The sequence below is a fragment of the Ooceraea biroi genome, chromosome 1 (genome assembly GCF_003672135.1).
Source record: "Ooceraea biroi isolate clonal line C1 chromosome 1, Obir_v5.4, whole genome shotgun sequence".
Classification (NCBI taxonomy): Eukaryota; Metazoa; Arthropoda; class Insecta; order Hymenoptera; family Formicidae; genus Ooceraea; species Ooceraea biroi.
The window spans coordinates 17,808,733-17,823,996 of NC_039506.1; the positions used below are offsets into that span (position 1 = coordinate 17,808,733).

The 15,264-nt window shown below is 39.8% G+C and overlaps 1 protein-coding gene across 2 annotated transcripts; it reads left to right on the top strand.

Moving 5' to 3' along the window:
• The first annotated feature begins 3,837 nt into the window (after positions 1–3,837).
• LOC105274999 lies at positions 3,838–8,936 on the top strand. Of its 2 annotated transcripts, XM_011331577.3 has the most exons (3): positions 3,839–7,368; positions 7,574–7,630; positions 8,781–8,936. In XM_011331577.3, exons 1-3 carry the CDS (start codon positions 7,183–7,185, stop codon positions 8,892–8,894), a joined length of 357 nt encoding a protein of 118 aa, XP_011329879.2. In that variant the 5' UTR covers positions 3,839–7,182; the 3' UTR covers positions 8,895–8,936. The 2 variants fall into 2 exon arrangements, with proteins under 2 accessions (XP_011329878.2, XP_011329879.2); XM_011331576.3 differs by lacking the exon at positions 8,781–8,936 and having other exon boundaries at positions 3,838–7,368; positions 7,574–7,791.
• The last annotated feature ends 6,328 nt before the right edge of the window (positions 8,937–15,264 follow it).

Sequence of the window (15,264 nt, forward strand, 5' to 3'; positions counted from 1 at the left end):
ATTACGGCATGGCCATATAGAGACCGGTCCCAAGCCGGGGTTCATTCGTTCGCCTTGATATGAATATCGCATTAAGTCGTGAGTGAGAGATAGCCGTAGGCAAGGAGGGTGGACCCCCAACGGGAAACTACGAATTTAATAGAATAATAAATGGAGCTGCACGGGGGCGGGGCGACGTGGCCCTAGGCATAAATCGATGCACCAATCGTGATCACTCTACATAATGACGCGGATTGCTGAAAATTCTAACGGCCTCGTTACGGATTGAAGAAGTTGGGGAACGAGATTCGATCCCCGTGTATTTTTCGCGATGCGATATGCGCATTAATACACGCATGAAACGATAATCTCATCGTTCGACGTTTTCAGAGTATTGGCGCAAGTTACATTACTCGTTCCATCCAGAAAGCGAAAATTCTCCCGCTATTCTAATCTAACTTTCTTCGCTCTTCTTCCTTCCTTCTTTCTCTTCTCAAAGTTTACTAATGGAAAAAAAGAAACTTTTGTTATTGCGTGAAATGATCTTTAAAGGAATTCGCGGAGCACATATAGGTCTGTGAAGTAACATCTACATTGATAATCGTCTTGCTAACGATAATTATGTGTACACTCGCCTGTGTGCATAGGAGGGTGTGCGGAGGAAGAAGACGATGATGATGAAAACGGGGGGGGGGGGAAGCTCATAGGTAATTGCACGCGGGCATTCTCGCGTATCAGTATGCAAACGCGCATAAGTGCGTACGCGTATACGGAGTTGAAACGTCTCTCGGTACATTTACTGTAATAAATTCTGTCGGCATATGCGTGTTTCCGTCAATCCGCGAAAAACGTGGAGAAATATTCAGAAAGCATAATGATACGCACACATGTCAATTATATGAAAATAATTTTAGAGTTATCTTTGACTTATCTTGACTTGATGGATCATCTATTCATATGTTACATCTCAATATATATATATATATATTACACAGGTATGAGCACAAGTACATACACAAGTTTGCACACATAATTTTCATACTCGATACTGTTTTTCTCATTAATCTTTATTCAACTTGAATGAAATAGAACGGACATGAATGATCGTTGTTAATTCGTAAACTCTCATTTTCGATATGCTCGCAAATCGATATTTCTCCTCGAAGGTTTGCCAGAAAATGCATGACGCACGTTGTTGATTGTCATCGAGTACACATGTCATTGCGAATATTCGTATACACAAACATACATGTATATGTATACACACACACGCATATACAGTCTCGTGTGACTCGATACATTTCCCATAATGAACCCTCTGGCACGTACACGCATGTATACGGACATTGTTGGGCATCGGGGATGCGGGATGGGACAGATCGAGCTGTTGGAGTAGCTTCTGTGATGTTACAGGTTCAATGCATTAGTTTGCCTAAAAGGTTTGTGCCATCAGTCTCTAAATGTCCCTCTGTAGTTCGCTCCACACGCAACACACACACACACACACACACTCTCTCTCTCTCTCTCTCACCTTCCCTTCTGCTCTTCCATCTTTCTCTCTTCTATTTTATGTCTCAATCCATTCGATTTCTGTTCCCTCAACCGCTTTCCCGCGATAGGGAAAAGGAGGGCAAACGTATCCCTTCTCCTCCCCAATGCATAGTTGACACGCACGCACACGTGCTCAGTCTTCATGCTCGCACCTAAATTAAGTGCGTTGCATCAGCGGAATTCAGATGAGTTAGCGTAGCGCGTTAATTCGCGCTAATGGACACGTTCTGAAAGTTTAATTGTCGGTTGGGCAGATAGATAGTTACGGTGGATCTATGGACGGAGAGAAAATGGGAGGAAATACAGAGAGTACGAGGAAGAGGAAAGACAGTTTCGCGCTCCTGGCATTCTTTTTGAGATCGGAAAGACTACTCAGACGTGTGAAAATTTTTCCGTCGGGATCAATCGCGCTAATTCGAGACAAAAATGTAAATCGCAACGATTTCGCATGGAGGAACAGCGCAGCGAGAAGTATACGGATCATCGGATGCTCAAACTCGCGACTCGGTAGTCGAAAAATTGATAAATATACCTCGGAGATATCCGGTGCGTGTTAAGAGAGACATTACGCAACGTGCTGTCCAACTCTCAACGCAATTTCGCGTTATCGATCGACCTTTAATGTGCCATGTACAGTCGACCAGCTGCTTCACGATTAGCGATCGCGACTCGTGCAAACCACAGTTGCGGCGATATCGTTTGTATGTGCGTACTTTATGTGCTGTTCTTTGCTTTCTCGCCCTCCCCCCCCCCCCCCTTCCCATAAACTCGGTCACGCGCTTTACGTTACGCAAAGCAGAATCGCGTTCGCAAGATAAATCCGTGCTCATAATTTCCATGAGGTGATACAATCCAGCCGCTTAACAGTGCGCAATCTGACACTAGAGCGCGTGTCATCGCGCGTTACACGCTCGTAACACTTTCCTAAATTGCTGAGATTCGTATATGAGTAGCTATGTAACATTTCTTTAAACACTTTAAAAGTTAAACGTTAGATTTTGTTTTAGCTTATCTTCCTTATCAAGCAGACTCCTATCCAACATCGTATCGTTTCACTCAATTTGTTTTTTTTTTCCTGAGAAATATTTGGCTCCATGTAAACTAGTGAAGGTATATATACCTTTTCATGTTATATTTTAGTCATATTCGTGTATCGTACCTAGCATTCATACGTACACGCACTGCGTGCGCACTTCCATCCCGATCACTTTCGCAATCAGCGCCGTTCGCTACAAACGGAAATACATTTCTGCAACGAGCTGTTTGGAAGAGACGCGACATGTAGGTAGGTAGGTAGTCGGGTAGTTGGATGGGTAGGTGCCTGATAGATAGATACGTACGTACCTGAGAAGGTAGTTTCTCATTTGCGAACCTCCTCACGGAGAGGAGACGGCTGTTGGTCATCGACGTTTGCTTCATCTCGTTCCAACGACCAAGAATTTCTACACAGTGGAGGCTCTGTCCGCTCCCGACGTTTCTGCTCGGTTTCACTATTCAGGATTTCCTGTTTCCTGCATCGTGGATGACTTGGTGGGCGCCCGTCGACACTCGACCGCATGCATGGCGCCGGCTCGTTCATGGCGAATACAGTGCGTTGGTCTGGTCTGATCGTCTGGTGCGATGTACAAATCGCAAGGCGAAATTCGCGTTCGGAATCGTTCTGATATCATTTAATATAATTTAAGAAAGCAAAAAGAAAGATGGACATGAAATAGACATATCCATTCCGAAAAGTAGCTATCCCTTTGACACGACTCGCAACATTTGCGAGGGTCAATTAAGCGTGTTTGATCGACGATCTCTACTTGTACAGAATGTTCGCGTTTAGCATTTCTAATGACCCTCGAGGATCAGTGCGGAGCTTAATACGCTAATCTTGAAACTTGAAATTATTTCTCGATAAGCAATCGTTATATCGCGCCTCTTTATATTAAGTTCTCGCGAGTTGTTCGATCCGGTGATTCGATTGGCCGTACTAACGTCACGCGTAAAATAAGAAATCAAACCAGACCGATCTATGTCTGGAGATACATACAACTCCGCTGTGCCGAGTAGCATTAATATCAAGTTCTTTTGCCGACAAAGAACCTAGTGTTCGAAGCGTATGACAGTGTACCGGCAGACGACGGGCGGACTACGTTAATAACTACGGCCTCGCTATAAAGCAATAAGTAATCACCGTTGCCGTAACTGGGTTAACTGCGGCGGCAGCGAGAGATATGAAAACATGGTCGAAAATGGAATGGTCATCAGTGGACGATGTGGTCCGCGATACCGCATACCGGAAGTACAGTTTCGCGGTACTAAGCGGAGTGACGGCAGCGGCAGCCACCGAAAATAACCCCGCCGACGACGATGAAACTCCCGTAGATGCGAAGCGAGAAAGTCATCGCTTAACTCGTTGCGGCCCTTTTATCCGACGAAAAGCAAACTCAGGAAAATGCGCTTTTACCGCCGACAAATGCGTGCATTCGAACGAGACGCGGATGTTTCATGTACGTTTCACGTAGGTTTGCGCTGGTATTTGCTAACGAGCATTATTAATTTAAAGTTGAAAAACTTTGCGTACCCATTGCGTGCATTATATGCATGATTGTCTGATTCGCAAATAATTCTGTGGAAAATTCTGAATCGATAAGGGACTGTTCGCTGTTAGTTGAGTTAAGCGAACCATTTTTCACGGATCCAGAAGACAGCGCATTTGTTTCCTTCGCGTTATATTTTTCTTTTCTCGTAGGAAAATATTATTTCGCGTGAGGATTCTTTTTCTTTCTTCTTTTTTTAGCACCGTATACGAAATCCTAGCTATATTACCAGACGTACGCTCGTGTTTCTTGGACGTCTCATATTTTTCGAGGAAGAGACACAAAAAAGTCCCCCGTTCATTCGTCTCGACGTAAACGCAAGGAAGAGAAACGATTGCGCATGTATCTAATGCAGAGTGTTGAATCGTATTGATACTTGCACATTCAGTAAAACACATAGATGATAAAAGTTGAGAGTTTGGCGTAACATTTATAATTAAGTAATCATATCCGCAATGTCTCATTGTAAAAAAGAACAGAAATATTAAGTACCTTTTTCTTTCTTTTCGTATCATCATTGTACCGTTTTGATATCATCATCAAAGTGTGTTCCATTCACAGCGTCACTCGTTCATTCACGATTACCTATTACCTATTAAAGGGAACTTAACAAGGTGCAAGATATAGAAACCGCGCAAGAAAAATTTCATTGAAGGCCATTTCATAAAAAAATAAATAAGTTTTATTTGAAAAATTGATTTTCAATTGATTTGTGGCATCTCCTTTCCTGACATCTCGTCGATCCGCAGATTTATTGGTAATAACGATAAAAGAAACAAATTGGATTTTTCTGCTCGATCGCACCGCCAAGGTTGTCTGGACGACGGTGGAGAAAGGAACGCACGCACCATTCAGATAGATGCAATTACATGGAGCTTCCACGTGCACTCCCTTCGACAGTCCTGGAGAGAATGTCGATTATATGAGAAGACGATGAATTTAAATAAGGTATGCGCTCTCTTTTCTAGACGCATATGCTAACGTTGCATCGTTCTCGCTCGTAATTACAGATTGGATTCCAGCAGTTGGATGAATGAGCTAAACGATCAAGTATCTTGGCTCTCCGCCAGTGGTGGATCCGTTATTATATATAGACTCAATCAACACACGTGACAGTCAATAGTCATAAAAAAATTGTAAAAGAAAGGGATGAAATAATAATACGTACAACGTATCGGAAAATCCGAGTAGAAATGATGTCAGATGCATCAATTTGTGACACGCCTGTCACATTAATCTTGGGTCCCCTTTCTTCATTTTTTTTTCCTTTTTTACGCAATGTCAAAAATCATTTAATACATCATCGAAATAAATGAATACACGATACACATCATTACCAGCTAGCTTCTTCCGTAATACGTTCTCGGCATTTTCCTGTCGGAAGCGTAGACGTTTCGTTGGAGAATTTCCAAAAAGGCTTTTACCACGTCATGTGTTATCGTGTTATCGTAAAATCGGATCGGTAAGACATTGTTTTCCGTTTTGACTGACAGAGACAAAGATACAGAAAAAAAAGTAAGATTTGGATAATTTTAGCAGCCACAAGCAATCGTGTCGGTATTAGTCGTATAAAAAATTGTGTCGATGTAAGGGAGAATGTATGATGTAATTGAAGAAACATGCTTGCACTATATCTGGTTTAATTGCTCACTAGTTGCGTCTATCGAAAACTCCAAGTTTTACCAAGGCCAGGTAATTTTCATTTGAGTTCAATAATTTTTCATTCGTCACCCAACTAAGAAATGTCAAATTTACTCGCTATATTTGGATTACACTGATGAGGAAATTGGACCATAATTTGATTGAATAATTAGAGACTTTATGACGAGTCAAGTTGGAAACGGAGAATCGATTAATGCAGACGAAGCCGCGTTGGAACTTTGCAAGCTTCGAGAAGCTGCCAAACTCGCTGCTATCTATCACAGCGATGAAAGAAAGTTTCAGAGAAGAACGGATCTTTCGCACGTCGTACATGCCACTTTGCATTGCGTCCAATTCGTAAGAAAATGCGTACACGACGGGAGAGGGGAAAGAAAATAAAAAAAAGACAAAGGGAACATTTATTTCAGTTACAATTTAATAAGCAGTCACAATTTAAAATCATGTGATTCGTGACATCTCAAGATAACATCGCTATCTTTAGGTGCTGGACATACACATTACACATGCAAATATAAAATACACTTAAAAGCGTAAACAATGTACGCGATGCAAACGACCTAGTTTTTGTTCTTCTTTTTTTCGGCCGTGTTCCTCATCGTTGCGACGTGAATCAGTAACGCTCTCGCGATAATCGTGACACCGATATTGTCGTTACGTAATCGGATATGACATCTTGAACAGAGCCACGCACGACGGACACATCAACGCGGAGCGATAAATGTAGGGAAAAAAAGGATGCGTACTTGACGAGTAGTAATCGCTTTAGAAAGAAAAGTGGCTTCCGTGATGTTTGATGACGTTACATTTCAATCGATTATTTTATCGATTACTGGAAGCTCGTTACGAATCGAATTAACGCATGTCCAAGTATAATATTATATATATACGCGTTTACTCGCAACTTGTCTCGTTGTTGCGCGTAACTTTACTTTTCGTAGAGGAACATGTATCTGTTTTGACGAAATTAGTACGACAAAAGATCCCTTTAGGCAATTACATCGGCCATTGAAATATTTCATCACGTACATCACTACGTGAATCAACGTGCGCGGGAGAAGGACAGTTCGAGTCCGCCATTGCCCGAGGAAAGGAATCCCATTTTCTTCGTATACCCGATTTGCATGTTGGTCAGCCTGGTTTTCGCGATTCTTTGGCTGGTCAAAAAGATAGTCCACGATACCCCCGTGATAGTGAGTCCTCTCGCAAGCAAGCATTTGTATGAAGATGCATGGTACACAATATAGTATAAAATCGTGTTTGTGTCGCTCGGGATACTGAAGTTTCCGATAATACAACGTAACAAAAGATCTTGTTTAGACACTGAAATAACGTTACGTAATTACAATGAAAAAAAATCGAAGAAATTTGTCAGCCTTTTGTAGTATGCGCGACAGCAGCTGTCTTGATGCTCGTGACAGGAATAATGGAGATGAAACACGCCGATATATACATCGATGTCACTGAATTTACTGACGAAGAAATACTGGAGCATCCAGTTTTTATTCATAACTTTGTGATGTGTATATTATCGATCTTCGTAATGACTATATATCTTATTCAGGCATGGCTCCTCTTAGATCAATGGATGTGGGTACGCAAACGAAAAATTAAAATCATTGATAGATTACAAACAATCGATAAGTAAGAACTGAAACATCGAAGCATCTCGCAATGTCTAACAATTCCTTCCATACACTCCTTACAAGAGATTTTTCTTTTACAAATTATTTTCATATCACTTCCTATCACTTTTATAATATACGCATATGTACAGATATAACTGTTAATAATTTTAGATTATACAAGAAGAAGATGATAAGTCAAGTATATCGGAGAAAAAATCGGACTCTGACGTAAGTGAGAATTTCATTGCCAGAGAAAAACAAGAAACGGGCAACGACGAATTTGAACAGTATTTGGCACCGATTCCCACTTTAAAAGATTTATCCGTTTCCACACTGGTTGTTAACAGTACCGCACAAGTGATCATTAAATAATGTCTATGTCTTATTGAGAAAAAAAAAGAATTTCTAGCAAAATCGTGTACCATAGGAAAAGGGAGTTGAAACAAGCACACACACACATACAGAGAGCTTAAGGAGGGTCCCAATATTTTACCAGAAAGCTAGAATATCGACTGCAACTCTGGTTAACTAAACGGCACATGGAAGTTGCATAAATCCTGATGTACAGGTAAATTAAGTGTACATACATCACGGTCGATCATAGACTTATAGAGATAGACCGGCCCTCACCGTAGAAAGCAGCGCGGCAACATCACGGTGCAGACATAGCCTGTGGAGTAGACCCGTCCTTCTCGCACCTTTTTTCTTTTAGCGCTGATGCGAGAAGGACGGGTCTACTCACAGGCTATGGCCGGTATTCATAGTCGGATCTTATATTTAAGACCGTCTTAAGTTTATCTGCAGATGTATAGATCATTTCATTGGCTACGGAGTATCTGAAGATACACTATGTCTGCACCGTGCTGCTTTCTACAGTGAGGGTCGGTCTATCTCTCTTTTTTTTTGTTTATTCAAAATAAAAATTATCCTGACTTAAGGCAATTGGGTTTTGTGCGCCCGCCGATACAACACAACAACTTATCAACTAACAAATTAATTAAACTACACAGAAACAGAGCACGTGTATCGTATTCTCCGCCATTAACTCTAAATAACTACCACTCTCTATAAGTCTATGCGGTCGATCCAAGCAACTGCCATCTATGTTCTGTTAAGTTAACCAGAATTGCAGTCGGTAACCCATCTGTCATGGTAAAAGATTCGGACAGCCATTAATATTCACTCGTATAATATACAATGTATATGAATGTGTGTATAACATATTTAAACCTGTCTGCGAAAATGTATAACAATAATAACAACAACAATATTAAAAATATAATAATGTTAAAAAGAAGGACCAGAAAATTACTAAAATATAATAATAAAAAAATAATGGAAAACAATTAATAAATGATTGTACTTTTTTTTGTTACAGGATTTGGATCACAAACCAACAATATATTGCTGCTTTGTTGATTGGTATAATTATGGAAAGCTGAAAGCGCAAAGTAAATCAAAGCACGAGTTCCAAGTGGTTCATATTCTGTAAAAAAAAACATTTACGTATAAATACATACATATAGAAATAAAGAAACGTTTATACCTTATTGCAGTGTGTTATTTTTCGATTGTCGCTACTCCGTTCCAATATTCACCTTGAAACAATTCATTTATTTTTTTTGCTTGTTCGAGCAGGTCGCCTCTGTCCAAACCAATAGCAACAAATTCTAAACTTGGCTATTTCGAGGGCAACAAATTCGGAAAATGTTCCTGGACGAAATTTAAGCTAGGAACAACCTTCGAATCTTATAGATTCCTACTGTATCGTTGCGCCCTCAGTGTTTTCCGCTATTTTTAATCTTATTTTGCAAGAAATAGTCTAGATGTGAATATTTCGAGAGGAACAAATTCAGAAAATGTTCCTGGATGAAACTTAACATTTTCCAAATTAGTTGCTCACAAAATATCGGCGAGGTGTCCCCTAATGTAAAAATAATTACCTTAAATTTGCATCGAATGATTGTGATGATCAGTCTAATACTTCAATACAATTTTTTTTAAATGTGATTTGATTTGATTTGATGTTATTTTCTTTGATTTTATTTCATTTTCTATTGTTATTTCATTTTTTTGATTTTATTGCATTTCCTTTGATTTTATTCTATTTTCTTTGATTTTTTTTTATTTTATTTCATTTTCTTTTATTTTCTGGCATTTTCTTTGATTTTTTTATTGCAGTTTCTCTGATTTTAGTGCATTGTATTTGATTTTATTGCATTTTCTTTGATTTAACTTTATTTTCTTTGATTTTACTGCATTTTCGTAATTTTATTGCACTTTCTTAGATTTCATTTCATTTTCTTTGATTTTAATCATTTTCTTCGGTTGTCCTGCATTTTCTTCAATATTACTAATTTTTCTCTGATTTTACTGCATTTTCTTCGCTTTTATTGCATTTTTTTTCGATTTTACTGCATTTTCAAGGAATCCGCTGCATTTTCTTTGATTTTCTTCCATTTTTTAAAGCGATTTTCCTGCACTTTCAGTTATTTTCCTGCATTATCAGTGATTTTAATTCATTGACTTTGATTTTACTGCAGTTTCCATGATTTTCCTATATTTTCAGAGATTTTCCTTGCAATTTCTTTCATTTTACTGCAATTTCAGTGATTTTACAGCATTTTCATTGACTTTCCTCCATTTTCGTTGATTCTCCTCCATTTTCTTCGGTTTTACTGCATTTCCTTTGATTTTACTGCATTTTCAGTGATTTTACAGCATTTTCTTTGCTTTTACTGCATTTGCGGTGATTTTACTACATTTTCAGAGGTTTTCCTGCATTTTCTTTCATTATACTGCAAATTTGTTTTGCTTTTACTGCATTTTCTGAGATTTACGTACATTTTCAGGGATTTTCCTGCATTTTCATCCATTTTACTGAATTTTCAGTGATTTCACTGCATTTTCTTCGCTTTTAATTGCATTTTCTTTGATTTTCTTCCATTTTCTTTGATTCTACTGCATTTTCTTCGCTTTTCATGCACTTTCCGTGATTTTCCTTTTCAAGCCCGATCCAGCGCCCTTGAGGTCTATTACGTATCTCTTCACGGAGTGAAAATGAGAAAAGTGAGCAAATTCACTAGGTGTTGACCAATTAAAATATAAATATTCTAGTAAATTTGCTCATTTTTCAAGTGTTTTTCGACGATATCACGGGAACGGTGAGAGATAGAGAGTTCTTTCAGGGCGCATTGTTTCGGCCTGTTCGAGCCCTTTTCAACACCCTTATTAAACGTTCCGTCACACGCACCGTTCCGGAGTTAATCGCGAAAAACTATGTTGTATATAATGCTGGATATCTCGCGAACGGAGAGAGTCAGCTAGCTGACAAGCTAGAGAGTCGGTTAGCTGACAAAGTCATTCGCTAGCTGCGGCGTCTCTGGCAAAGTCTATTCGCCAGCTGCGCGCGTCTCTGGCAAAGTCATGCGCCGCAGCAGTGCAGCGGCGCGTCTGACAATCATGCGCCGCAGCACGCGCCCGCACGCCCGCCCGCACGCCCGTACATACGCCCGTACATACGCCCGCACATACGTCCGCACATACGCGCACGCCCGATGTATGAAATATTATCTCACAATTATATGTCACAATTATGCAAAATCATAATTTTACAAAAAGACAACGCGCAAATGACTTTCCTACTTATTTTTCAATTATTTTTCTTCTTATTTGTTGTACATATATGTGATGAGAAATGATACAAGAGTGAAAGAAGTATGTACGGACATGTATGGACATATTTGATAGATAATTTTATATGTTTCTATATAATTATGTAGAGTTTTACTAGCAACAGAGGCGCGCGCTACGCGCGCTATTTAATTTTTGAATATTAATAATGTTTTCGGATAATAATATTGATCTATTATTTATTATATAATAAATAAGACAAATGGTATTGTAAAAAAGGCGCTATAGGTGTTATTTATTTATTTCATGGTGTTTGATGAATAGAAATTTGACAGAATTGACAGCTGCCGTATCGTACGGCACATGAGCTGATTTGGCGAGCCGCGGGCCGCGGGCCGCGGGCCGCGAGCACGCGTCTTGGCCGTTGGACGTTGGACGTTGGACGTTGGACGTTGGACGTTGGACGTTGGACGTTGGACGTTGGACGTTGGACGTTGGACGTTGGACGTTGGACGTTGGACGTTCGGCGTTCGAGACTTTCGGCATTAGGCGTTGGACGTTCGGCGACGTGGTGCAACGTCGTCGCCGTCCGGCGACGTGAACCTATCGTACGTATGTGAACGCGCTTTTAGGGACAAAGTCGCTTTGCTTGTGTACGTGCGAGCGTACGTAGGTGAGTGTGAACGTGAATGTGGAGAAGAATGAAAGCGAGAATTTTAGCATACGATTAGGATATCGGAGGATGGAGTGCAGCAATTGTTTTGAAAGTGGTCGGAATGGAAAGCTTGCATGGACATTAGATTTGTGATTAGGTGTTTAGGTGTTTAGGTGTTTAGGTGTTTAGTTGGTGAGATATTGCAAGGAAAAGTTGATTGGACATGAATTAGAGGGGAAATTGCGGATAAGCTAGTTGGTAGCACGCGACGTGTATGTAGTGGCTCCGATTGCTCGGAAGGTGGTGGTTTACGTACCGGGCGTGGCGACGCTACCGCGTGGCTGGATTAGTGTGGATGAGGCGTTGGAAATGATAGTTGGCTGATAAAGATCCGTAGAAGGTGTAGGGGTAGGGATATTTAAATATGCCTTAAGGCATGACCTTTGGAAAGAAGGGAATGAATTTAGATAGAATGAATAATTTGGATGAAATTGAAAGACGTTGCAGGAATATGTTTGCGTTTTGGAAAGAAGTAAAATGGTAGGGTGGATTTGGGTGGAAGTGGTGGAAGTGAGTGGGTAATGGAAAAAATGGAAAAGATGTAAAAAATGGTAATGATGTTGGATGGTGTATTCGGTTTTGAAAATGATAAAGATTGGTATTTGTAAGAGTTATTGATTGGAATATGATGGGAAGAATATGAGGTTAATTAGTAGAAATTAGGGAAATTTGATGAAATGAATGAATTAGCGTGGCTTGACCCTCTGGTTGGACAGATGGTACAGGTGCTGCTGAGGAGGATAGGAGGATAGGAGGATAGGAGGATAGGAGGATAGGAGGATAGGAGGATCCCGTTGGTAAGAGGGATTGACCTTACGTTTGCCTTAGGTAAAAAGGACGATGGAGTAAAAAGAGACGGTGTGGAATAATATAAATATAAATATAAATAAAAATAAAAATATGAGGGTGAAATGGACGTTGGTGGTTGAGCGGAAAATGGAGCGGAGAATGGAAGCGTATCGGTGGGCTGGAAGACACTTGGTACGGCGGTTGCGTGCGTACGTACGTGGAGAGGCAGAGGCAGAGGCAGAGGCAGAGGCGAGACGGTGGGGCGCCGTTGGTCGAGCTGACGGAGCGACGTAACAGGGACGTAAGAATAAAAATAGTTGTAAAATTGGTGGATATTGGATATTTTTTTTTTTTTTTTTTTTAGTGGACATGGACATGGACATGGACATGGACATGATAGAGATGTACTGCACTGGTGATAGACGGACCGACCGGCGGAGATGCTGTCGGTATATCCGTGTATCCGTGTATCCGTGTATCCGTGTATCCGTGTTAAGGCATTAAGAAGGGAAATGCGCGCGCGATGGTAAGGAAAGAAAAGCAGGAAAGCAGGAAAGCAGGAAAGAGGAGAAAATGAGAGGAAGGGAAGGGAAGGGAAGGGAAGGGAAGGGAGAGAAAATGGGAAAATAATGGATTTAACGTGGTGGTAACCGGGATGAATGCCGTACTAACGATATAAATAGGCGCAGTACTAAGGAGGAAAAAAAAAAAAAAAAAATGAAAGAGGGGAAAAATGAAGTTTGTTTTCTTGGTGGTAAAAAAAAAGGCTGCGATAGTAACGATTAGAAAGATAGGCGGTGCTGACCCGGAAAAAGTGGAAAAATTGAGGGAAGGAAGAGAAAAATAGAAATTTGCTTGGTTCGTGCGCCGCAGGCTGATGGGCGTGAAAAAAGCCTGCAGTACGGACTAGATGGAAAAAAAAAAAAAAAAAAGAGGAAATGGTGTCCGCAGGGATTGCGATATGGGAGCAGGTAGATGGAACGAGGATAGAGATAGAGAGAGAGATAGCCTATGTACGTTTATTCGGAGTATGGAGAAGCGACGAGTATGGAGGACTACCGATCGCTGACACGTTACCGAAATGCCCCCTGCATACAGGCCGTATTGATAGTGGAGCGTGAAGAAGAAGAATGTAGAATAGATTGGATAGCGAGGAAAGAAGAGGATGGTGGAGAGTGGAGAGTGGAGAGTGGAGAGTGGAGAGGAAGTTTTGGCTGAAGTAAGCGTTATGGAATGCGGGAGACGGACTGGGCGAAGAGGCGCTTAAGCTAAGGAGCGGGAATGGCCGTGATTCTTATTGCCGGATTGGGCCCATTGGCTGTTTGCGTGATATTTGCGTAGGTTGGTGCGATGTGGCAATGGCGACATAGCATGGCGACATAGCATGGCGACACAGCGACATTGCATGGGAGACGTGGCTGGAAGTACGATGGAGGTTTAATAGAAGCCGTGACTGTAAAATATTAGCCAGGTGTTATTAGAAGAGGATATTGATTGGATGATCGTTGTAAGGTTGAATAGGAATAGGAATAGGAATAAAATATAGATTTATTGCTACTCGTAAGGTTTAGTTGACCGGTTGAGGATGAGGAATGGAAGGGAGTAGGGGGAATTTTGGAAATTAGTAAAGGAAGAGACGATGGTAAGGTAAGATGATGAAGAGATGATGGTTTGGTATTGCATGGAATTAAGCAGGCGGTTAACAATATAGTGAGAGGTAATGATAAAAGGGAAAAGAGAAAAGAGAAAAGAAGAAAGAAAAAGAAAAATGCAGAAAATGCAGAAAATGCAGGAAATGAAGAGAAAAAATGTAAATTTTGCTTGGTTTAAGCGCCGCAGGCCGATGAGCCGAAAAAAAGCGTGGTTTATTATATTATAGTTTATTGTTATATTTAACCACTGGAAAATTGAGGGAAGAAAAAAAAAAAATAGAAATTTGCTCGGTTTGAGCACCGCAGGCCGATAATCGGAAAAAAGCCTAGTGTATTAGCCATAAAAAAAAAAAATGGAGAAAATTAAGTAAAAAAAAAAAAAATTTGCTTGGTTTGAGCGCCGCAGGCCGATGATCGGAAAAAAAGCCTGGTGTACTAACCTAACCTAACCGTTAAAAAAAAGGAGAAATTGAGGAAAGGGAGAGAAAAAAGGAAAAAAAAAAAAAGAAATTTTCTTTGTTCAAGCGCCGCAGGCCGATGATTAAAAAACAAAGCCGTGTATTAACCATTAAAAAATTGAGCAAATTCAGGAAAGTTGGATAATTTAAGAAAAAAAAAAAAAAAAATAAGTACAAAAAGAAACTAAGTACAATATAAAAGATTTGGTTTTATTTCTTTCGTTAATAAAGTTGAATAAATTATTAAAATTATTAAAATTTGAATATAATTATAAATGTAGTTAGTTAAATAATTATAAAGTTGAATAAATATATTTAAATTTGAATATAATTATAAATGTAGTTAGTTCAACTAATTTACTCAGTTCAACTTGACGTATATTTGACTTATTGTTGAAAATTAGGAAAATTAACACTTTTTTGTTACTTTGCGAACGAATGATTTAACAAAAAAAAAAAAAAAAAAAAGAAAAAAACAAAAAAAAAGAGATTGCAATAAATAATATAAAATATTATATATGCAGATAATGACCACTAGTCGCAGTACACATAGAATGAAATAGTACTATTTCCTTATGGAGTATAGTGAGCGTAGACAACATTATTTGGTTTTGG